The 24,939-nt window shown below is 40.5% G+C and overlaps 1 protein-coding gene across 1 annotated transcript; it reads left to right on the top strand.

Moving 5' to 3' along the window:
- The first annotated feature begins 292 nt into the window (after window positions 1–292).
- On the top strand, window positions 293–24,146 carry LOC142659994 (adhesion G-protein coupled receptor G2-like). The gene is made up of 6 exons (XM_075836644.1): window positions 293–329; window positions 2,516–2,624; window positions 9,363–9,643; window positions 10,532–10,633; window positions 21,243–21,410; window positions 24,052–24,146. Exons 1-6 carry the CDS (start codon window positions 293–295, stop codon window positions 24,144–24,146), a joined length of 792 nt encoding a protein of 263 aa, XP_075692759.1.
- The last annotated feature ends 793 nt before the right edge of the window (window positions 24,147–24,939 follow it).

Genomic DNA, 24,939 nt, shown 5'->3' with positions numbered 1-24,939 from the left:
AGCAGAGAGTGGCTACAAAGATCTATCTCTAGAAGACCTAGCACATCTATGCATTACATGGTTAGTCCATTGTTGTCAATGGAAACTTTGTATTGCTTTATTTCCCCTGTGGTGGCGCTGCAGGGAAACTGAAACACCTGTGGCAGGGTTCCCCCAAAGATTGCTGCTTATCTCTAGGGGTCACAGCAGCGGGATAACCTTAGATAAAATTATTTTTGGGGGACACTTGTAACAAAAATGTATTGTAAAAAAAAGCAGATATCCCCTATTTGTCTATCACATCTCTCTTCTAATGAGCAAGAGAGCATCTGACCTTTTTGCTATAAGAGGTAAAAATGTGAAATGTGCCCTACCTTTCCTAAATTGCAGATGGGAAAGTGTATTATTAGACTTTATTCATGCTCAAATGCTGCCTGGGACTAAATTCTCACCTTGTCTTATGTATGATGCAGTGGTGTAGCTATCAGGGGGGGCGGCAGGGGGGACAACCCATCATCCCTGCATATAACCCCCATCATCCCCGTATATAACCACCATCATCCCTGTATATACCGGCCATCATTCCTGTATATAAACACCATCATCACTGTATATACCAGCCAGGCTGGTATTTACAGGGATGATGGGGGTTATAAACAAGGATGATGGCTGGTACATAGAGGGATGATGGGTGTTATATACGGGCATAATGGCTGGTATAAACAGGGATGATGGGGGCTATATACAGGGATAATGGGGGTTATACACAGGGATGATGGGGGCTATATACAGGGATAATGGGGGTTATACACAGGGATGATGGCTGGTATATAATTAGAATGCGCCTCTTCAGTGGTAAACAAGCATTGGGGGGGGGGGGGCTCACAGGGTTGGGCCCACTCAGATATGTTTTGCCCCCCCCTGTGCTAAACCCCTAGCTACGCCTCTTACTATGATGCTAATGAGATGTGCACATGTGTCCATTGGACGTAATCATATAAAACTCCTTTACTGGGTAATATATCAGAACCATTGTTAATATTATATGATATAGTAAAATTAATTTACATCACGCCAACCGTAGGGAGCTTATACACTCACACTAGGGCCAGTTCCCAGAAGCCTATCAACAACATTTTGGATTGTGGAATTATATACAGTAGCTCATGAGCATACGTACAGGTCACTGGTGGCCAACCATCCCTTTAATCCATTTCATGTGTTCAAGTCAATATTTTATGTATTATTCTCAATGTATTACAATGTTTAACATTGTCTGTTGCTTTTTGCTTTCTTTCAGACAACTGAGAAGAGATTACCCTTCAAAAATATTAATAAATCTCTCATTTTCATTGTTGATGCTTAATTTGCTGTTCTTAGTTAACAACTGGCTGTCATCATTCAGAAGTCAAGGCTTGTGCATCTCAACTGCAGCTCTCCTCCATTACTTCTTGTTGACAACCTTCACGTGGATGGGTCTGGAAGCTGTACACATGTATTTTGCTTTTGTTAAAGTTTTTAACTCGTACGTCCATAAATACATATTGAAATTATGTATCGCTGGCTGGGGTGAGTACTGATTGCGGCCATTTGTTTTACTGTGTAATATTAAAATATTTACACTTACCATTGTGCAAATGATTGGGTTAGTTTAAGATCCAGACATGTTCTGATGGGTTACTGCCCCGATATAGTTGAGTAAATACAATGAAATCAGCATTGTAAAAATAATCTCAGTAGTAGAATACAGCTACAGTCATAATTTCTCCATGACACCAATGACACCTCTGACATGTCTGTTTTTCCCAAAAAATTTATTTAAATGTAACAGGAAATGTTTTAAATGGTGTGTCATGCGCCATACCTGCCCATGGACTGTGTCCGGTATTGCAGCTTTGTCCCATCCACTTCAATGGGACTGAAATCCAAAACCAAGAACAGCCAACAAACAAGAGTGGTGCAGTTTTTGAAAGAAAACAGCTATGTTTTTTTTAATATCACACAACCACTTTAAAAAATGTCAGAATTGACATAAATTTAGTGGATATCATATCCATGCTGTAAAAAAAACATTTGTTTCTTCTCTGGTTCCTATTGATCTGATCAAAATAAAAATGGCATATTGGTACTACATGCCATTTGGGTGTTTCATAGAGAGAAATTGACAGCAAATTTAGCAATTTTCCTAAAGTTGACACTAACATGAAACTGCAAGCAAAAACTGAAAATCCAGCAAAGTTTCTTTTACCTAGTCGCTGCTCAACATTTCATGTAGATTTAAACTATGAAATATTGTGGAGGGGTTGCACTTTAAGTGGACCTACTGTATATATTTTACATCTATAATTACAGGTCTATACATAAAAGATATAGGTTGTTTTGTATTTTATGTTTCATGAGATCACTGCCACCTGGTGTCATTATCAAGAGAAAAATAGGAAGATATAGATCAGGCCTATCATCCACTCCTTGTGAAGTAAAAATGTAATCCCTGTTTAGATGATTTAAGGATTTACTTTTATTGTGTTTGTTACAGGAATCCCTATAATTGTAGTTGTCACAGTTCTCTCTGTTAATGTTAATTTTTATGGAGACCTATCTGATAACAAGCAGTACGATGTCCCTGGAGACAGCAATTCTTTTTTGTGAGTCATGAACCATTTTACTCTAAACTTAGATTTGAGAATTAGAGTTCTTAATGTATTTTGTTCACTGAACTGCAAGGTAAAATGTATTGTCAGTAAGATTGAAACATTTGATATTTTCATCCTGCATTGTAATGTTGTCTTTACGGTGCAGGTGTTCAATACTTGGGTTATGGCATAGCTACACTCCTCAACATTGAAACTGCAACACCAAGAAGAACAAGCCGTAAGGTTATGCAAATCGAGGAAGTAGCACGTGTCGTTAAAATCTGCAAATTATCTAATTTTCAAGCCCCTAGCTCCAATCTGTGGCATGTGGGAGGCATAAAAACCAGATTGAAAGCAACGTTTTTTAGCCACATGAAACCTCAAAAATTGGATGAAGTGGTGTGGGATGATTGTGCTAGATCTATTTCTGACAGGAGAAGTTCCCAGAAGTATTATCACATGCGGTTTGTATTGAAAACCCATTTCTGGTAATTCAATACTACATGCAACAAGCTCCCATCCCAAGCATGTAATTAAAAATCTCCCTATAGGGGAATATATTAGAGCGAAACGAACATATGCTAGCCACGATAACTATTTACAGGAGTGAGACATTATAGACACGAGACTACGTGCGAGGGGGTATTCCAACACTAATCTAACCAGAGGCAAAAGTATCACGGACTCAAAATGTAGAAAACAATATTTGTACCCTTCCAAAAAACGAAATAAATTGGAATCCAATAAAATAGTGTTTTCCACAGATTTCAGTGCTGGCTTTAACCAAGTAGCCGGCATTATTAGAAAATACTTACCGGTCCTATATAGGGATGATAAATAAATTAGAAAAGAGACACGGCGCCACAAATGAGGGTCTGATAAGCTATCAGAAAAGTGGTGGATGCGATGATTACGCTCACCTCGGGTGGTGGACACCTTAAGGTGTCAATATGGCTTGAAAAGCTGCAGCCAGGTCCACATCACAGTCAAAACAGGTTTGCTGTCAAATTATAGTGCGATTGGAGTTTGAAGAAAAACGGGACCAACGGCGCTGCTTAGATAAAGATAATCCACGAACATTCCAGTGGGTGAAGTAAAATAAAGGATTTATTGTCAACAGGCTACGCGTTTCGACGCCGTACAGGCGTCTTCCTCAGGCCAATCCCTGAGGGTACGGCGTCGAAACGCGTAGCCTGTTGACAATAAATCCTTTTTTTTACTTCACCCACTGGAATGTTCGTGGATTATCTTTATCTAAGCAGCGCCGTTGGTCCCGTTTTTCTTCAAACTCCAATCGGACTATATAGGGATGAATCCTTATGGAAAATTCTTGACATGGGATGTGGTTTTGTGTCCAGCAACTCCATGTCTATTGGGAAACTGATTTCCCCAAGTAATTTTAATAGACAGAGTGCTAAAAAGGACTCAAGCTGGCTTACAATACATGGGTCACACAAATGTGCAGGACTGTGCTGTGGACTTTGTCCTTTTATTTGTAACACTAATTTTTCCAGTCTTATGCCAATAATCAACAATATACCATAAAAACGTTTATTAATTGTAACACAACATACGTTGTCTATGTTATCCAATGTGATACATGTAGACTACAATACATAGGTTGTACAAAGAGACTTTTAAAAAAAACGCGTCAGCGAACATTTGACAGACATTTATCACCCAAAGAAGTGCAATGTTTCTAGAGCTTCAAAACACTTTCTAGAAGGACACCATGGGAATGTAACATCTATGAAAATGTTCCCCATAGAGAAGGTATTTAAAGAGGCTCTGTCACCACATTATAAGTGGCCTATCTTCTACATAATGTGATCGGCGCTATAATGTAGATTACAGCAGTGTTTTTTATTTAGAAAAACTATCATTTTTGACGGAGTTATAACCTATTTTAGCTTTATGCTAATAACTTTCTTAATAGACAACTGGGCGTATTTAACTTTTTTACCAAGTGGGCGTTGTGGAGAGAAGTGTATGAGGCTGACCAATCAGTGACCAATCAGCGTCATACACTTCTCTCCATTCATTTACTCTGCACATAGTGATCTTACTAGATCACTATGTGCAGCCACATACACACACACTAACGTTACTGAAGTGTCTTGAGAGTTCATAGACATCACCTCCAGCCAGGATGGGATGTCTATTCACAATCCCGACACTTCGGTAACGTTTGTATGTGATTTACAGCACAGCAAGTATAAACTCGCTGTAAACGGTAATTTACAGCGTAATCTCACGAGATTACTCTTGCTGTGCTGTAAATCCCACACAAACGTTACCGAAGTGTCGGGATTGTGAATAGACATCCCGTCCTGGTTGGACACGATGTCTATTAACTCTCAAGACGCTTCAGTAACGTTAGTGTGGGATTTACAGCACAGCAAGCGTAATCTCGCTGTAAACTGTCATTTACAGAGTAATCTTGCGAGATTACGCTTGCTGTGCTGAAAATCCCACACAAACGTTACCAAAGTGTCGGGATTGTGAATAGACAATGGACGCGATGTTTATTAACTCTCAATACTCTTTAGTAACATTAGTGTGTGTGTATGTGGCTGCACATAGTGATCTAGTAAGATCACTATGTGCAGAGTAAATGAATGGAGAGAAGTGTATGACGCTGATTGGTCACTGATTGGTCAGCGTCATACACTTCTCTCCACAACGCCCACTTGGTCAAAAAGTAAAACACGCCCAGTTGTCTATTAAGAAAGTCATTGGCATAAAGCTAAAATTGTTCATAACTCCGTCAAAAATGATCGTTTTTCTAAATAAAAAACACTGCTGTAATCTACATTACAGCGCCGATCACATTATGTAGAAGAGAGGGCATTTATAATGTGGTGACAGAGCCTCTTTAAACCTAAAAGAGAGGGGGCTTGGAGGAAAATCCTATTTAACAGGGAAGCTATGTGGATTCTTAAAATGGATACAAGATTCGCTAGGGGCTTAAATTACATAATGGATTTGATTTATATTTACTAACCGGTCATCCCAGTATCTCAATTACATATGGTATGATCGTCAGGGTTTTCTCACAGTAAATGTCTTTTGGTACATATGTAGTTCCACATACCCTTGCCTCATCTGGTGATGTCACAATTACATAATTTTTTGTCTGTTTACCATGATCTGTGTGTGATCGATTATGTATATTTTGAAAAATATAGAATAATCTATTACAAAATTAAAAATATGGAGTAATCTATCCTAGAGCTAAATGAAATCTCCCTCGTTCTACGCCTGACCGTCCTTACAAACTGAAAAGTATGGAACAATCTCGTACTAAATTAAAACTACAGAATAATTTATCTTGAAATCCAATTGTAAAAACCATCATATTGCGGATAAACTATATTAACTATTTTTAAAAGTTTTTTCTTATTTCTTGCAAACTATTATTATTGCACAAGCATAAATGTAGGTTGCAAATAACTAATGAAACGACTTAAGCATTACCTGCTTAATGACCACGAAGAGGTTAATTTTTTTCTCCATGGCCACACATCTTTCCAACACCTGATCTATAAATCAGACCTATACTGGGAGAGTAGCGATGACTAAGAACTAAGAAGTTCGAAACGTGTAAGTGTTCTCTGCCCGGGATTTTAATTATTTGTTTTATCATTATTTGATACCAATAAAGAAGCATTGTACTTTTAAACTTCAGTGTGTGCCGGACCCATCTCTTTATTTCTATGATTGTGCGGTGCCTCCTGTTTGTCGACGTGGCAGTTATTGCCACTTGTCGCAAATTGAGAGGGACACAATCCTTGAACTGAAAGACCTTGGTTTATCACTCCGGCAGATCGCTATGCGTCTAGGCCGAGATGTCAGCACTGTTCAATATTGTGTATCCCCGAGGTTGGGAGAACAACAACGAACGGGAATGACAGCAAGAGGTGCGTGGAGGGGAACCTCTGCATGGACGGATCGTCTGATTGGAAGAATGGAACATAGTGATCCATTCTGTACTGCAAGTGAAATTGGATGTCACATCCCAAGCCTATGGCAGCAACCAGTGTTGACACAAACCATCTGAGGGTGTTTGCACGACATTGGGCTGCAAGCCAGACGTCTAGCTATAGGTGTTTCATTGACCACACGCCACCGCTCTCAAAGGCTATCATGGTGTAAAGAAAGACAGCAAAGGAGGCTGGAATGGAGGTCTATTCTCTTCAGCGATGAGTCACGCTTTTGTCTCGGATGCAATGATAGCCGGAGATTGGTCTGGAGACCATGTGGGCAATGCCATGTAAAGGCCTTCACAAGGGAACGTCACACCGGTCCTACTCCCGAAATTATAGTGTGGGGTGGCATAATGTACAGTAGACGGACCCCTCTAGTCTTCATTTCAGGAACACTAACAGCTCGGCGTTACATTGATTTGGTCGGGGAACCAGTGGTACGGCCATTTCTCCAAAATGTCACAGAAGCTGTTTTTCAAGAGAACAACGCCAGGCCCCATGTTGCTCATGCTACTGTGAGCAGCCTATGTTTTTGTCCCTTATCGAGCACATCTGGGACGTCATTGGTCAGCAATTGCAAAGGGAGCTGCCAGCAGCCTATATTGATGATTTGCATGCCCAAGTGCATTCAGTGTGGCATAACATTCCTCAGACAACCATTAATAACCTCATTGATATCATGCCAAGTGCACGTAAGTGCGTGTATTTCTGCGTGTGGCGCTCATACTCAATGCTGAATAAATTAAGATGTTTGGAATATTTTTTTTCCATTATGTTATCATTTGCATATCATTAACATTTCTATCGATCCTGTGATTTCCACAATTCCAAAACTTTTCCTTTTCGGTGTTGCAATTTCAATGTTGAGGAGTGTATAACTTACTATTGTCAAAAGGGGTGTCCCCACACAATCTAATAGGACAGTGTCAGACTATGTAGGGACAAGCCCCATTGACAAGGGGACTGGTAATACCCAGTTGTCAATTTATTCATACATTTGTAAGAGGAATAACAGAGGGATTTTTTTTATGTGGAATTCAAGTACATATCAGGCATATCAAGAGAGCTGACTGGTCCTCTAAGAGAGTGGAAAGGCCCTTTTATACAGGCTAATGATCGAGCAAACGATCGTTCATACGAACACTTGTTCCCAATCATTGCCCTGTGTAAAAAGGGGGCCGATCAGCCGATGAACGAGCAAACGCTCGTTCATCGACTGATCGGATCTTTTATTGGCTCTCATTTTTCCGGCCAGTATAGGATTGTGTAAAAGCACCTTAAGGCTATGGACCCCTTTGCAGTATTTTTTTTTTTTATGAAATGCGTTTTTTTTTGTGATAAAAATAACTTTTGTAATTTACTTTTATTAAATCGAATAAAGTAAAACAGTGCTTTTTTTAAATAAAAATAAATTACAAAACTTATTTTTATCACTAAAAAAATGCATTTAAAAGAAAAAAAAGAGATCCAAAGGTGTTCATAGCATTTAAAGGGGTTGCCTGGATTAGAAAATCTATTTTCAATTTCCCTATTAGGAAATTCTAAATTAATATAGGGGGTCCCCCTTCAGAGCCCCCATCTATTAGCCTGTGTAGTGAGTGGCTAGACGTGTCTCTTGCGCGTAAGATCCATAATTTCTGTGCATTACAAAGGCAACCCATTGATTTAAATGTGAACTGTGTAATGCTTAAATTGCCCTGTGGTGGTGCTACAGGAAAATTACTTACTTGCTGCAGGATTTTCCTACAGATTACTGATGGTCACTGGCCGGTTTATTATTGCAAGACCCTTAGTTTATGTTAGAGTTACCCTAAGTCTTCCATACAAAATTTTATATTAAAGAGGCTCTGTCACCAGATTTTGCAACCCCTATCTGCTATTGCAGCAGATCGGCGCTGCAATGTAGATTACAGTAACGTTTTTATTTTTAAAAAACGAGCATTTTTGGCCAAGTTCTGACCATTTTTGTAGTTATGCAAATGAGGCTTGCAAAAGTCCAAGTGGGTGTGTTTAAAAGTAAAATTCCAAGTGGGCGTGTATTATGTGCGTACATCGGGGCGTTTTTAATACTTTTACTAGCTGGGCGCTCTGACGAGAAGTATCATCCACTTCTCTTCAGAACGCCCAGCTTCTGCCAGATCACGCTGTGACGTCACTCACAGGTCCTGCATCGTGTCAGACGAGCGAGGACACATCGGCACCAGAGGCTACAGTTGATTCTGCAGCAGCATCAGCGTTTGCAGGTAAGTAGCTACATCGACTTACCTGCTAACGCCGATGCTGCTGCAGAATCAACTGTAGCCTCTGGTGCCGATGTGTCCTCGCTCGTCTGACACGATGCAGGACCTGTGAGTGACGTCACAGCTTGATCTGGCAGAAGCTGGGCGTTCTGAAGAGAAGTGGATGATACTTCTCGTCAGAGCGCCCAGCTAGTAAAAGTATTAAAAACGCCCCGATGTACGCACATAATACACGCCCACTTGGACTTTTACTTTTAAACACGCCCACTTGGACATTTGCAAGCCTCATTTGCATAAATACAAAAATGGTCATAACTTGGCCAAAAATGCTCGTTTTTTAAAAATAAAAACGTTACTGTAATCTACATTGCAGCGCCTATCTGCTGCAATAGCAGATAGGGGTTGCAAAATCTGGTGACAGAGCCTCTTTAAGGAAAATGTGTGTGTAAATACTAGAAATGGGAAGCTTTTTTTTAATGACGTAATTTTATTTTTTTCTGGTTGACTTATATTATTTTTTGCAGCTGTTGGATCCAGAATGATATCGTTTTCTATGTGGCAGTTGTTTCCTACTTCTGTGTGATCTTCCTTAGCAACATATCCATTTTTATTGTTGTACTTCTTCAAATCAAGTCATTGAAGTCTACAAGGAAAAAGGACTGGAAGGCAATCTTCATGCATGACATAAAAAGCACTCTCAGTCTCGCCTTCTTACTTGGATTAACCTGGGGTTTTGTCTTCTTTGCCTGGGGTCCTGTACGAATTGCCTTTTTATACCTATTTACTATTTTTAATACATTACACGGTAAGTACTGTACTATAAATATTTCTGATCTAAAAATATAAAGGCCTCATATTTAGTGTGACTTTAACTATCTAGTACAATATCATTGTAAATTGACTAAACTATGGAACATTTTCTTTTACATTATAGCCACAATAACATGTCTTAAAGTTGCATATTCCATATTGCCCAACCATATTTAGGGTTAATTTATGTACTGTTTATCTCTTCCGGATTTTTTTTTATATAACTAATAGAAATTGATACAGAAAAACAAAGAAAAGGAATGGGTATGAGATTAGAAGGAATGTGAGGAATCTGATCCTGTCTTTGGTGCACTTTCAATAGGGACAAAAGTGTTAAATTAGTCATAGGCCTGTATTCGACTGTCCTATTTGTGGTGCTGAATACCATGAGGAGAGGTCTGCCTATCAGCAACTCTACTTTAATAAACATCCTTGAAAACTTGCTCTGTGATGCTGCTTGCAGCAGAGCCACGGACAGACAGGTTTCTCGTCACGCTGTAGCCCCCGTCATCCAGTTTAGCTAGAAAGCCCCAATCAACACGCTCAGGCTGGGTTCATACCGTGCGTTTTTGTTGCATTTTTAGCATGCAACTTGTAGATAAACTCCCATGTTTCCCAATGGGAGTTTATAAAAAATGAAACATTTAAAAAAAAAAAACGCATGTTAAAAACTCAACAAAAATGAACAGTGTGAACCCAGCCTCATACTCCAGGTGAGGAGCTGTAGAGCAGGTGTTCTTAAAGCATTCTAGATTAACACTTTAGGGTCATCATGTAGATGCTTCTGTATAAAGTACACTTCAGTAATGACAGGTGCACTTTACAGATGAAAACAATGATGAAATAAATATTCATTTTTATCTGCATTCTTCTCCCATATTAGGATTTTTTATTTTTGTGTTCCACTGTTTAATAAAGGAGAATGTAAGAAGACATTGGAGGATGTATTTATGCTGTGGAAGATGTCGACTTGACAATTATTCAGGTGAGATTACATTTTGCTGTAATAACTTGAACTATTTGAGGTGTCATTTATTTTGCCTTCCTGTGGAGTAAAACAGTAAAACAATATTAAAATATCTCCTAATGGACTTAGGCCACTTTCACGCGGCTATTTTGCTTCAGTATTGGTTAGCCAAACCAAGGAGGGGGTGAAAAACACAGAGAAAGTACAAATCATTTTATTATATTCTTTTCTAGTGTAGATTCCACTGCTGGCTTCCAAATACCGAAGTAAAATAGTGACCAAAATACGGAAGTGTGAAAGTGGACACAAGGTGTTTTTTATACTTTACTAAATTGGTTCTTAAAGAGGCTCTGTCACCAGATTATAATTGCCCTATCTCCTACATAATGTGATCGGCGCTGTAATGTAGAGAACAAGTGTTTTTTTTTTCTTTTAAAAAGGATAATTTTTTAGCAAGTTATGAGCAATTTTAGATTTATGCTAATTCGTTTCTGGGCATTTTTTAACATTTGACCAAGTGGGCGTTGTGAAGAGAAGTGTATGACGCTGACGAATAAGTGTCATACACTTCTCCCCATTCATGTCCATTTGTACTCAGCACAGCATGTTCTCGCGAGATCACCACATACACCCACATTAACTTTACTGAAGTGTCTTGAGAGTGAATAGACATCACCTCCAGCCAGGATGCGATGTCTATTCACACTCCCGACACTTCGGTAAAGTTTGCTGTCAGCATGCTGTCATTCACAGCGTGATCTCGTGAGATCAGACTGTGCAGCGATTAAGTCCCACACAAACTTTACCAAAGTGTCGGGAGTGTGAATAGACATCGCGTCATCGCGAGATCACGCTGTGCTCAGTACAAATGGACATGAATGGAGAGAAGTGTATGACGCTGATTGGTCACTGATTGGTCAGCGTCATACACTTCTCTTTACAACGCTCACTCGGTCAAAAGTTAAAAAACGCCCAGTTGGGCATTAAGAAAGTAATTAGCATAAATCTAAAATTGTTCATAACTTGCTCAAAAATGATCGTTTTTCAAAATAAAAACCACATTACAGCACTGATCAGATTATGTAGGAGATAGGGCACTTATAATGTGGTGACAGAGCCTCTAAGGATGCAGCAATTTTTGTTTTTTTCAGCTCCTCATTCCGAAAAGCCATAACATTTTTATATTTCTGTCGACGTAGCCGTATGAGGGTTTGTTTTCTCTTTTTTTTACCATTTTTATTTCAAAATACCGCAATTTTGAGGCATATATAATGTATTGAATAACTTTTATAACAAAAAATTTGGAGGGGATGGAAAAAAAAAGCAATTTTGCCATAGATTTTTGGTATTTATTTTTACAGCTTCCACTGTGTATAAATTACATGTTAACCTCGTTCTGTGGGTCATTACGATTACTGCGATACCAAATTTATATAGTTTTGTTTATGTTTGATTTGTTTTTGTGTCGCTGAATTCTTAGAGCCATAACTTTTTTATTTTTCCGTCGACAAAGCTTTTTAGGGACTTGTTTTTTACTTGACGACATTTCGTTTTTCATTAGCACCATTTTAGGGTACATTCACCCATTTATTAACTTTTATTTCCTTTTCTGGGAGGGATGAGAAACCAAAAAAAAAATCAATTCTGGCATTGCTTTTTACAGCCTGTGGGATAAATGTATACATTTTATATTATGCGTCATTTTGGTTGCAGCAATGCCAATTATGTCTATTTTTTCCCAGATTTTTTTTTTCTAGGTACATTTTTTTATTTTTTTGTTCTGTAAACTGTACAGTACTGTTTATTTTATTTTAGTTTTTTTACTCCTACTATGGTACTTAAACATACAATCCATTGGTCACTTCTATATTGCACTGCAATACTTTTATATTGCAGTGTATTTTGAAGGGACTAATGGGCCCACGTACATTGCAGACTCTCAGGCCTTAGTTAGGCCCCCGTCTGTCATGGCAACCCATCGCGTCGCCAGCCGATGGTGGGCTAAAAGAGGGAGCCCCTCCCTTATTGCTGCTAGGAGAAAGAGGAGACACTGCGCCACATAGTGCAATGATCCCGATGGTTAGATCACTGAAAAGACATACAGGTAATATGCTCACCTGAACAAGTTATTCTACGGCAGGCACAACTCTGGAAAAGGCATGTAAGGATCGTCAGTGTAAGGGTGTGTTTTCAGGAGAAAACAGCTCCTGCATTTCAGACGTAATTGCTCGTACTCGCGTTTTGCGAGGTGTCAATTACGGACGTAATTTGGAGCTGTTCTTCATTGAAGTCAATGAAAAACGGCTCCAATTACGTCCCAAGAAGTGTCCTGCACTTCTTTGACGAGGCTGTTATTTTACGCGCCGTCTTTTGACAGCGACGCGTAAAATTACAGGTCGTCGGCACAGTACATCGGCATACCCATTGAAATGAATGGGCAGATGTTTGCCGATGTATTGGAGCCGTGTTGTGTTTTCAGGCGTAATTCGAGGCGTAAAACTCCTCGTTTACGCCTGAAAATAGGTCGTGTGAACCCAGCCTTGAGCTTCTCCCAAACCTGACAGTGCTCCAAAGATATTACCTCTAAAGAAATATTCTTAATGGTGCAAAAACGGAAAGATTTTTCAGCCAGGAGTCAAGTTCGGATATATTCAATGATACAGATGGGAAATAATAGGACAAAATGCCGGAATGAACAAAGAAATTATTTTGATGGCTATTTAGGGCATCAAATGGAAGAAAGGAGAAGCAACAGGTGAGTAAATCAGGGGTGAAACCTCATAAAAGTGCAGTTGTATTATCACAGAGGATATCTTATATTGGAGATATGTTTGCAACAGTGATAGTACTTTGAATAGAGGTCCATGGTAATAATGATATTATTAAAGTGAAAAGAGCCGTACATAATAGAAAACTGTAACATTTGTTTATACGAAGAATGATAATATCATAATATTATGATCGTATTTTTAAAATGATACAACTGATAAAACTTTTACATTACTGTACCATTTGTTTATAAGGAACATGATATAGATAAAAGACATGGTCATATTACATTATATTATAAGATACCATTATAACAAAGATGTGGGGAGGGGACAAACATTACTGACACACTTATATGGCAATAATCTTATATAAATCTCTGGGGCCAATGGACAAGTGGCCCTGGATCGGGTAAGTGTTGAATTAAAACTATGAATTTATCTGGGTTATACAGTGAAATATGTCACAATGGTAATAGCATATGTTCTACTGTAATGATATCACAATATTGCTGGTCTAGGTTCTACTTTGATGATGTTACAATGTTGCTTGCCTGGATTCTACAGTGATGATGTTACAATGGTGCTTGTTTGGGTCTTTCTGTGATGATGTCTGGGTTCTACTGTGTTGATGACACAATGGTGATTCTCCAGGTTATACAGTGATGATTTCACAATGGCGATTCGCTGGGTTCTACAGTAATGATTTTACAATGGTGCTTGTCTGGGTTCTACTATGATGATGTCACAATCGTGCTTGTCTGGCTTCTACTGTGATGATGAAGACACAATGGTGTTTGTCTGGGCTCTACTGTGATGATGTCACAATGGAACTACTTTAGGTTATACTGAGATTATGTCACTATGGCGCTGTGCCACGTTCTACTTTAATGATGTCACAATGGTATTGGCCTGGGTTCTAATGTGACGATGACAAAATAGTGCTAGCCTGGGTTCTACTGTTATAATGGTGCTATCTTAGAATCTGTGATGATGTTACAATGGTGCTGGCCTGCGTTTTTACAGTGATGACGTCACAATAGTGCTTGTCTAGGTTCTACTGTGATGATTTTACAATAGTGATTGTCTGGCTTCAACTGTGATGTCACAATAAAGTGGGTTATACTCTGATTATGTCAAAATAGTGTTGACCTTGGTTCTACTGTGGTGATGTCACAATAATTCTTGTCTGGATTCTACTGTAATGATGTCACAATGAAGTTGTTCTGGGTTCTACTGTGATGATGTCACAGTGGTGATAACTTGAGTTCTACTGTGATGATGTTAAAATAATACTTGTCTGGATTCTACTGTGATGATGTCACAATGAAGCTGTTCTGGCTTCTACTGTAATTATGTCACAATGGTGCTAGCTTGGATTCTACTCTGATAATATCACAATGGTATTGCCAATGGTTCTAATGTGATATCACAATGTCATTTTCCATGGTTCACAATGGTGCTGGCCTTGATTCTACTGTGATAATGTTACATTGGTATTTGTCTGCATTCTACTGTGATGATATCACAATTGCGCAAGGTCTGGATTTTACTGTGATAGTTTCACACTGGTGCTTTACTGGATTCTACCATGATGATGTCACAATGGTGCTTGGCTGGGTTTTACTGTGGTGATCTAACAATGGTCCCTGTGATCTCTGAATTTGCTGTGTTATCAGTGAAACATGTTGGGGGTCTGCTATTTGTTGTTTTAACTGCAAAATCAAGTGTCAGGAAAAGCGAAAGAGGGAACAAGATGTATGATATTTTGTCTAGTTCTAATTATTTAAATAAAAATTAACATTTATTATAAGCAATTAAAATTAAAACAAATAATATTAAAAATCTCCTGCAATCATGTAGGTCTCAAAGTACGGTGTGAATGACCCCCAATTTCACACCATTTAGCTTAAATGAACGCTAATCGGCAATAACAATGCCGTTCAATGGGGCTATTGTATAAAGTGGACGTATTTGTATTATCTGTACTGTCCACTAAACCTGTTATGCCTAAGAAATTGCGGCAGAGTATGTGTAATTCATTTACACTGTGGTGGTGGTGATGAGCACATATCAGTGTAAACTGGTAGAGTAATATGTAATTCACTTCCAGGTTGATATATTATATTTATTTGCATTTCATCCTATTTCCAACGTCTCTAATAATTGAAAGCAATATAATGTGCATTACTGTAGCTGCTAGGATATTCCCTGAATCTTTAGGGGCAATTTGAAGTTTTGCCAGTGGTGCTGTAATTTATAATGCCCACAATACAGACCTCTAGACAACCATGTTTGTAGAGGCAAGGCACTGAACTAAAGTGCCCAATATCTTTAAGTTAAACTTGAATACACTCAGCCTGCACTTGGGATATAATTCGTCTTGTGATGCCAAGCTTGGAGATCAGTGACGAATTAAGTAGACTCTAGGCCCTGGGCGGTTACCCAAACTTGGGCCCCCCTTCTGCACCGCCGCCCCGTAACTATTGTTAACACTACCTTTTTGGGCAAGCATTAACAAATGGGTGTTACGATTCCCCTTGTCACAGGGCTGTGTCCCTACATACTGACAGGATCACACTGTGCAGGGACACATCCTCCTGACAAGGGGAATTGTCTATCAGTCTTGGACTGCAGAAAGACTTTTTGTGAAATACAAGGATTTCCTATAATAAACATGTCAAGAGAGGGGACATATTCTCTATAAATCTAGTGGCTCACAGGTGACGACGTCTCAGATTCTAGTATTTTTTTCCCTCTTTTCTTCTCCATCCGGTCCAGAGCTCATGACGACTTCTCCCGGCCATGACCTATTTCTGCAGAATTTGCAGAATGTCAGATGTCTTCGGCTCCTCACTTTTCCAACATTTCCACACCTATAAACGAAAATAAAATTATCATGGTGCCACATACTATGCCCCTAAATATAATAGCACCAAACACTGCGCGCCTGAATATAATAATACCATACACTGTAAAACACCACATACACACAGCCCTCTGTACATATCACACATCCCCCTATAGCTAGCATGACACACTTCCCCCCGTAGAGAGCGTTACACACAGCCCCCTATAGATAGCGCCATACAGCCCTCCCCCTCTTGTAAATAGCACCACAGAGCCCCCGTGTAAAGAGCGCAACACATACCGCTGTGTATAGCACAACACAGCCCCCCTTGTATATAGTGCTACACAGCCCTCCCCTTTGTACATAGTGTCACACAGCCCTCCCCCTTTGTACATAGTGTCACACAGCACTCCCCCTTTGTACATAGTGTCACACAGTGCTCCCCCTTTGTATATAGGGTCCCACAGCGCCCCCCCTTGCATATAGGGCCAGTTAGCGCTCCCCCCTTGTATATAGGGCCACATAGCGCTCCCCCTTGTATATGGTGCACACAGCACTCACCCTTTGTATATAGTGCCACACAGCGCTGCCCTCCCCCTTGTATATAGGGTCACACAGCACTACCCCCCTTGTATATAGGGCTACACAGCGCTCCCCCTTGTATATAGGGCCACATAGCGCTCCCCCTTGTATATAGTGCACACAGCGCTCCCACTTTGTATATAGTGCACACAGCGCTCCCCCTTGTATATAGTGTCACAAAGCACTCCCCCCCCTTTGTATATAGTGTCACACAGCGCTCCCCTCCCCCTTGTATATAAGCCCAAACAGCGCTACCCTCCCCCTTGTATATAGGGCCACCCAGCACTCCCCCTTGTATATAGTGTCACAGAGCACTCCCACCCTCCTTGAATATATACACAGCACTACCCCCACCTAAAAAAAATATATATATTACTTACCTTGCCCCGTGGCTGCCGCTCCAGCTGGACGCATGTGAATCCTCCGGACTAGACGCATGCGCAGACCGGCTTGATGCAGTGACCTCATCGCGCCAGCCTGAGCAGGGAGGCTTCCCAGCGCTTTATAGTCTGCAGGCCAAATGTGGCCTGCAGCCTATAATATTCATTTGTATCGGAGTCCTGAGGTCTCAGATATAAATGAATGTGGCTGCCGCTAGTACCGGGGCCCCTTCCGGTGCTAGCGACGCCACCGGGCATGAGGGGGTCCGTGCGGTCATGTGCGGTTCGGGCGGCCGCCCGAACCGCCCCAATGAAGATCCGCCACTGATGGAGATACTGCTACAGCGGTGTGGTTTTGGTTCATCTATCATGAAACTTGATCCGTGCATGTATTTCACAAGGAGAAACCTATCCTTGCCTACATATACTGATCCTAATCCAGGAGATAGAGGTGAACTCCCGATGGTTCGGTGGTATTCCCAGTTGCTTTTTGGGGGCGGAGACCGCCATTCAAACGGCCATTCAATAAGGCATCACATGATTGACATGTATGTGAGCCAATAGGAGATTAATATAGTCCTAACATTGTGTTCTCCAGTGTGAGAACTAACAAAATTTACATTTAATGTTGCAGATTACAATTGCCACAGCATTAACTCTGCAACATAATGTCACCTGTCAGCACATAGTTAAGTAATAGTGTATGCAATTTCTTTCATTTCTGGTCAACAGTAGAATTTTTATTATTTATATAAAGTGACCTTGTTCTTAGGTATAAAATTAGTAGTCACGGGCAATGGTTATCATTATGTTTAGCCCATGTGGTATTGTAAATATTTTCAATATACATGGGCTGAGCAAGAAGAGATGAAATTATGACAAAAAGGGGATGAAATTACAAAAGTTGAGTCAAAGGCAAAGAGATAAAAAAAGGGGACGAAATTATTTTAACTGGCAGCGAGACTACTCTGCTAGCTACTGTTAAATAAAGTGTGCACTGCAGCCACACTATTAATCATACTATTACAAGAATGGCTTAGATTTAACACGATCTTACACATTAACATACTTAGATAGACCAGCTGATTTGGTCATAAGATTAAGCAGGAAGTCTATGGGCCCTTTTACACCGGCCAATTATTGGGCAAACGAGCTTTGAGAAAACGCTCAATCCCGATAATTGCCCTGTGTAAACAGGGCAACGATCAGCCAAAGAATGAGCAAACGCTCGTTCATCGGCTGATTGTATAGTTTACGCAGCCTAAAATATTATCTTTGTCGGTAGCACATTTGCCTGGGAGATGCGCTGCCGACATGATAGAAATGTATGGGGACGAGCGATCGGAGTAACGAGCGCTTGTCCCAATACACTGCTGATAATAGCTCCTTGTGACAGGAGCAAACGAGCGCCGATCAACGACCTGTCTTGTTGATCGGCGCTCATTTACACAGCAGGACTGGGCTTTACCTAAGCCATGTCTACAGTAGGAACGAATTGTGAACCAACCGGACAGTCGAAGGGAAGGGAATTATGTAGGACATATGAAAATACTGACAGGAAACAGGAATACAAGAAGCAGGGACTCACCGATGAAGACAGGGATGGAAAGAGATGATGATGTCAAACAGATGATGGAAACAAACCGATGATGGGTGATGATAACAGTCAGATGCTGGAAGCCAAACCGAAGATGGTAGATGATATCAAGCTAACTCTAACTAACTCGCCCTATAACTATCCCTGGCTCATTCCCTAATTTCTAACCCTAACACCAGATGCCACTAAACCTCACTTGTCCTTACCACAGCCCTAGGAAAACACTAGGAACCAGAGGCAATAAAAACAGCACAAACAAATCGCAACACAAGTAATCCAGACAAACAGGAAAGAACAGAAGGAAACAGAATTAAACGAACCAACCAATAGGACTAAACACAGAAGCAAACACGGACTGAGGAAAACTCACAGCTAGAAAAACACAGTACTAGATTGAAACACACAATCTAATTAGCACATGGCAAACACACATAGCAAGTACTTTACCTGACGCCCTTACGCTGAGGCCAGGGGTTCTTAATTAGAGGCAGACCAATCAGGTCGCTCTCTCTAAACGAGCCATAGTAACTCACCTCAGTGTGGTCTTCTGACCTACACTCGTGAATCAGCCGTGCAGCAATTGTTCAATAGCTGGGACACGAAGACAGAGATGACGTAGGTAAAGCATTAGACCTGCTGCTCGTAACAGTCTAGCCGTGTTTGGTGTATTGGTTGCTCATTAGGGCAAATTGTTTCTATAAGAATAGTTTTCAACCCTATAGCTCTTTTAGGCTGATTCTTTCAATAGTTTATTCCTGTACTGTGACGTCATTGCGTGCATTATTCCAGTGCTGTGACATAAGAAAGTACATTATCCCTGGACTGTTATAACAATATGTGGATTATCTTAAAACGGTGACATCACCGTACATAAAGCACACAGTGATGTTACAGTACAGGGATAATGCACTCAGCAGACGCACAGGTCAGGACAAATCAGGAACCATGCAAACAGTGATGTCACAGTAGTAGGATTATGCACATAGTTATATGCTGTGACATCATAGTTTGATGTGTGCATTATCCATAACTGTAACTATTTGCATTATGCCATTACTGTGATATCACCATGTGCATTATTCCTGGGCATTAGGAAAGACAAATGGTACAGTTTGGAGAGCAAACTAATCATAAACTTTTTATATTGAGAACAAACTTGCTGCTGCATGTGGTCAGAAGTGTCCGGTCTCATTCCAAATTTTTCTATGGGGACCCTTAATAACATATTACACTCCTGTTAGCTCCACTGCAGCCAGTAACTCAACCACACAGCAAAGAGTAGGTCAGCTTGAGCTGTACACATTGTCAGCACTGTAGTTCCGCGCAGGTGATGGGCACTACAGATTTCAGTATACTTTGTGCTGCTTAACATTAGTTACAGAAAATGTAAGTGGAGTAATGATCCCAACTTTCAGTCTCCTCCCAATGGGAACTCAACTATAGCTCCTGTTTGCATAAAAGTTTTTATAATTTCAAAAATAACATATAGCAAAATACTATCATTTCTTAAGCTCTTTATTATGGACACATTCTGACAATGTGGAGGTTTACTTTAAGGTGAGAAAATATTTTAAGCAAGGTAATATTTTTAGATAAAAACAAGCTTTTCTCACATCACGGTTACAGTGGATAACAAATGAAGAGGGAATATTTTATAAGGACTTCAGGGACTTGTGATATTACTGCCAGTGTGTTTGGCGTCCGTTAGGCAATGGCTTACCTACTGTAGAGACAGACCACGCGACTGCTATGGGGTGCGTGGCGAGAGGGACCCGGCTCTAAATATTTAAATATCTTCTCCTCCTTCCCGATATACAGCCATAGTGCTTTTCTGTAGCCACCACTAGGGGAGCCTCATTGCATAGATATTTGTATGGATCTCATGAGGTTTAATAGTAGCTGTGTTAATCCTGTGTGAAGTCCCCCTAGTGGTGGCTGCAGGCATCCAGTTTTATCATGCAGTGTTATGACTTTGTGAAAGGATGTATAAAAAAATGGAGCTCTAACCCCTGTAAAGATATGTAAAAAAAATTACGCCAAATATTATCTTTGAAAAGTAGTACATTTGTCAGAGCGCTCAGTGGGCCCATTCCCCGTTTTGCTATGGGGCCCTATGATTTAAAAAAATATATATATGCTAGCAACACTTACTATGATATCCTTATCTGCCTCTTCCTAATATATCTCCATCCCCAAAAATGGGAGCAGCCCCTCTGCTCTGGGCATCAGTGGGGACTCCAGTGGTCAGACCTGCAATAATGAGATAGTGATGGCATATCCCTTTAACACATTGGTTTATGGAGCAAGAAGAAAGAATTACAGTACTGACATTTTGCATTGGAGATATGCGAAAAGATGATTTAGCACGACAAGTTGTACACTAATTCCACAAATGCACCTAATTTTGTTTAATGACTCTAAACATATATTTTTTTTGGTTTTTTTTCAGACTGGAGCAGACTGAGCAATGTGGATACAAAATACAATGGGCGTATACACTTGTCACCTTCTGATTCATACCAGTCAACAAGGTCTAACAACACTGCTTCTACTTCTAATGCATCCAGTCTTTCAAGCTTCTCTACAGATCCATTTTGTGGGAGGAGCTATGTAAATGGTGAGTGGGTGGGGATATTAGAATCTGTTTTGGACCCACCCATGAGGAGCTCAATAGGTGATATGTCTAGGTGATATGCCCAGATGTGGTTGACTTAGAAATAATATGCATGTAGTATGTAGTCTTGAAATATTAGACTACAAATATTATTTTTTCAAATCAGACATTTTTAGATATTTATATAACTCTAACACTTTTCATGTTGTATCCATGACATACACTAACCCAGTATTTTTAAGAACATGAGTTTTTACACGTATATAGTCCCCCTGTAGATATAGTCCCCCTGTATATAGCCCAGCAGATATAGTCCCCCTGTATATAGCCCAGCAGATGTAGTCCCCCTGTATATAGCCCCCCTGTAGATATAGTCCCCCTGTATATAGCCCAGCAGATGTAGTCCCCCTGTATATAGCCACCCTGTAGATATAGTCCCCCTGTATATAGCCCAGCAGATATAGTCCCCCTGTATTTAGCCCAGCAGATGTAGTCCCCCTGTATATAGCCCCCCTGTAGATATAGTCCCCCTGTATATAGCCCAGCAGATATAGTCCCCCTGTATATAGCCCAGCTCTGTAGATATAGTCCCCCTGTATATAGCCCAGCTCTGTAGATATAGTCCCCCTGTAGATAGCCCAGCCCCGTAGATAGAGTCCCCCGTGTAGACAAAGTCCCCCCCCCCCCGCAGATACAGCCACACTTCTATTACAATTAAAAAAAAAAAACTCACCTTATTCCCGCTCCCACGCCATCCGGCAGCCATGGAGACCTGCTCTCTTCTGCGCAGGTCTCCAGGGGGTTGAACGCGGCGTCTATGAAAGGCGCTGATTGGCTGGGCAGGATAACTTCCCCTGCCAGTCAGTCAGCGCCTTTCATCGACGGAAGCATCACTGGTACAAAAGGTACCAGTCGCTTCATTCGTGGAACGTGCCCGGTCATTCATTGCTTCTAATTGTACCTGTGTCCTTGCGACACAGGTACAATTATAGTGCAGGAGGAGGGGGCGCTGGCGCCCCCTTCTGAACTGTGCCCGGGGCACATGCCCCACTTGCCCCCCCCCTAGCTACGCCCCTGCAGTAGCAACCAACCAATCGCTCAAACCTATCCTGCAACTGTAAAATAAAAGCAGCGACTATATAATTGCTTCGATGGGCAATACATCAATTCTTTATCTGTACTAGTTTTTTTTTATACATGATGTGTTTCTAGAGTTGGGCCCCATGCACACGACCATAAAATCGCCCATAATTACGGACTGTAATTACGAGTTCATTCATTTCTATGGCCGACGGATATCTTCCCGTATGTCTATGGAAGGGTATCCTTTCTGTAGAAACCTGCCGAAAAAAATAGGACACGTCGTATTTTTTTATTTTATGGACCGTGCTCCTATACTTTATAATGGGAGCACAGCCCGTAAAAATGTCTGGTTCTCCGCGGGCGTCCGTAATTACGTGCCAATAATTACCTGTCATAATAATGGGCACGGTCGTGTGCATGATGCCTTAGGCCTCATACATGCGTCAGTATTCTGCTTCAGTATTTGGAAACCAAAACCAGTAGTGGAACTTGAACAGAGAAAACCTATAATGAAAGATTTGCACCTGTATTTTGGACCCACTCCTGATTTTGGCTTCCAAATGATGAAGCAAAATACTGCCCAGAATACTGACATGTGCATGAGGCCTTACTTTCACATCAGAGACAGATAAGGCAGTGAATTTCACCAAAATTTAGACTAACTCTACAACATACATTATATTCAACAAATATTAAATATAGAAATATCATGGTCTGCAATGATCCATTTAAAGAAGAACTTTCTGCTTTTAAGGTTCCTGGTATTTTTGTCGGCAGAAATAACGCAGTCCGCAGCGCTATTCTTGCCATAAAAAAATACTGGAACTCAGACAGACACCAGTCAATGAAGCCTGTCAACATGTGTATGAATCTGTCAGAAAATGGATCTGTCCCAGAAGTCATGGCTCCATTATAGGATGAAAAGTGATGCAAAAACAGGGATTAAATTTAAAACTGCCAACACCCAAACGAGTCAGGTAGTTTATAAAGAAAGAGGGATTTATTATCATAGCACGAGGAGCTACGCGTTTCAACGCCAGTCCGGTGTCTTCCTCAGGCCAAATGGCTCCATTGTAAACAGAAGCCATGACGCTAGTGTGAACAGATCCTAACAAAAACATAGTGTTAGCTATTACAGTGCTCATAGACTGTTACACAGCTTGAATAGCGTGTAAATCTGAATTTCTATGAACTGTAACACTACATACTGTAGCAATACAGATTTATAGGCCATTTAGGACCTGGGAGAAGCTGGGAGCCTATGGTGACAGTAGTTGCCGCCATTAGCCATTTCCATCAGTATCTTTTACCCCTGTAGAAGATCAAGGTAACTCACAGACAACTAAATAGAGTATTAAAAGTGTGCACACAAAAGGACTACTCGGGGACTGAACTGAAAAATATGAAAAACCCCAGTGCTGGCTGGTGACATCTTTCAAAAATATCATTTAGTTTGGTGGTTCTGTCATAGTACTTCATAGAAATGTATTTTTCACTTCTTCTAATGCCATGAGTGAGATAAACATCCTGAATAATTGGATCTTGTGCTTGCTTTGTGTAGGAGGAGGAATATTCATCAGCTCAGCTCACACGGTACCTTCATATCACGCAACTGTCTACCCCGACAACAGGAGAATATTAACGTTCCTGGATTGAATTTTATAGAAAAAAATAAAATTTATAATCTGTGTATATCTGAAAACCAATGTATAATATTCTAAAATTCTCAATAACTTAAATAACTACCGGAGAAATAAATGTATATTATATATTGTATGAAGACAATTCTGGAAAGAAAGTTAAAGGGGTTGTCTCTGGACAGTCCCTTTCTGTTTAAAGGGGGTCCCCCTATGATAAGCTGATCTCATGGCAACCTGCTGCTGGGACCACCAGCAATCAGCCGTAATCTGTGGGTGAATCTTACAGTAAGTGGTCAATTTCCCTGCAGCACCACCACGGGGGAAATTAGGTATTACACGGTGCCCATTGAAAACAATGTAATGCATGGACATGCTGGGTCTTTCAGAGCGAGAGACACTCTTAGCAGCTCTGTGTTATGGCTTAAAGATGAGGTTCCTGAACGGGGAACTCCCCTTTATTAACTCCTTAATAGGATATTTGAAACTGTATGTTCTAAAACAGACAACCTCTTTACGTATTGAAAAAAGTAAGTAACATTGAACGTGGAAAAGTGCAATCTCAGTTCCTCTAAATCAGGGATGCACAACCCGATACCCGGGGGCCATGTGGCCCGCGGTGCTGTTTTGTGCACCCTCCAACCATTCAGATCAGGATATGCTTTGTGTCCCAATGGTTCAGAATGACAGGGATCTTAAAAGAGAGCCACATCCTTCTTATGCAAAGAATAGAGTGCCATCATTAGACAGCAGCCCTGTTCTCTCTTCCCAGCATTGATAATAGATATCAGTGCAGGTCTTGGAAGATATAA

This window comes from Rhinoderma darwinii, chromosome 8 (assembly GCF_050947455.1).
Source record: "Rhinoderma darwinii isolate aRhiDar2 chromosome 8, aRhiDar2.hap1, whole genome shotgun sequence".
NCBI classification, from domain to species: Eukaryota; Metazoa; Chordata; class Amphibia; order Anura; family Rhinodermatidae; genus Rhinoderma; species Rhinoderma darwinii.
The sequence above is the reverse complement of the archived record's forward strand: the minus strand, read 5'-3'. Positions and strand labels throughout refer to the sequence as shown.

Coding starts and splice junctions, on each gene's coding strand:
- LOC142659994 (XM_075836644.1), top strand. CDS start 293: ATGAGCAAGAGAGCATCTGACCTTTTTGCTATAAGAG. Junction 10,634..21,242: donor TCGACTTGACAATTATTCAG/GTGAGATTACAT, acceptor GTTTTTTTTCAG/ACTGGAGCAGACTGAGCAAT. Junction 21,411..24,051: donor TGGGAGGAGCTATGTAAATG/GTGAGTGGGTGG, acceptor TGCTTTGTGTAG/GAGGAGGAATATTCATCAGC.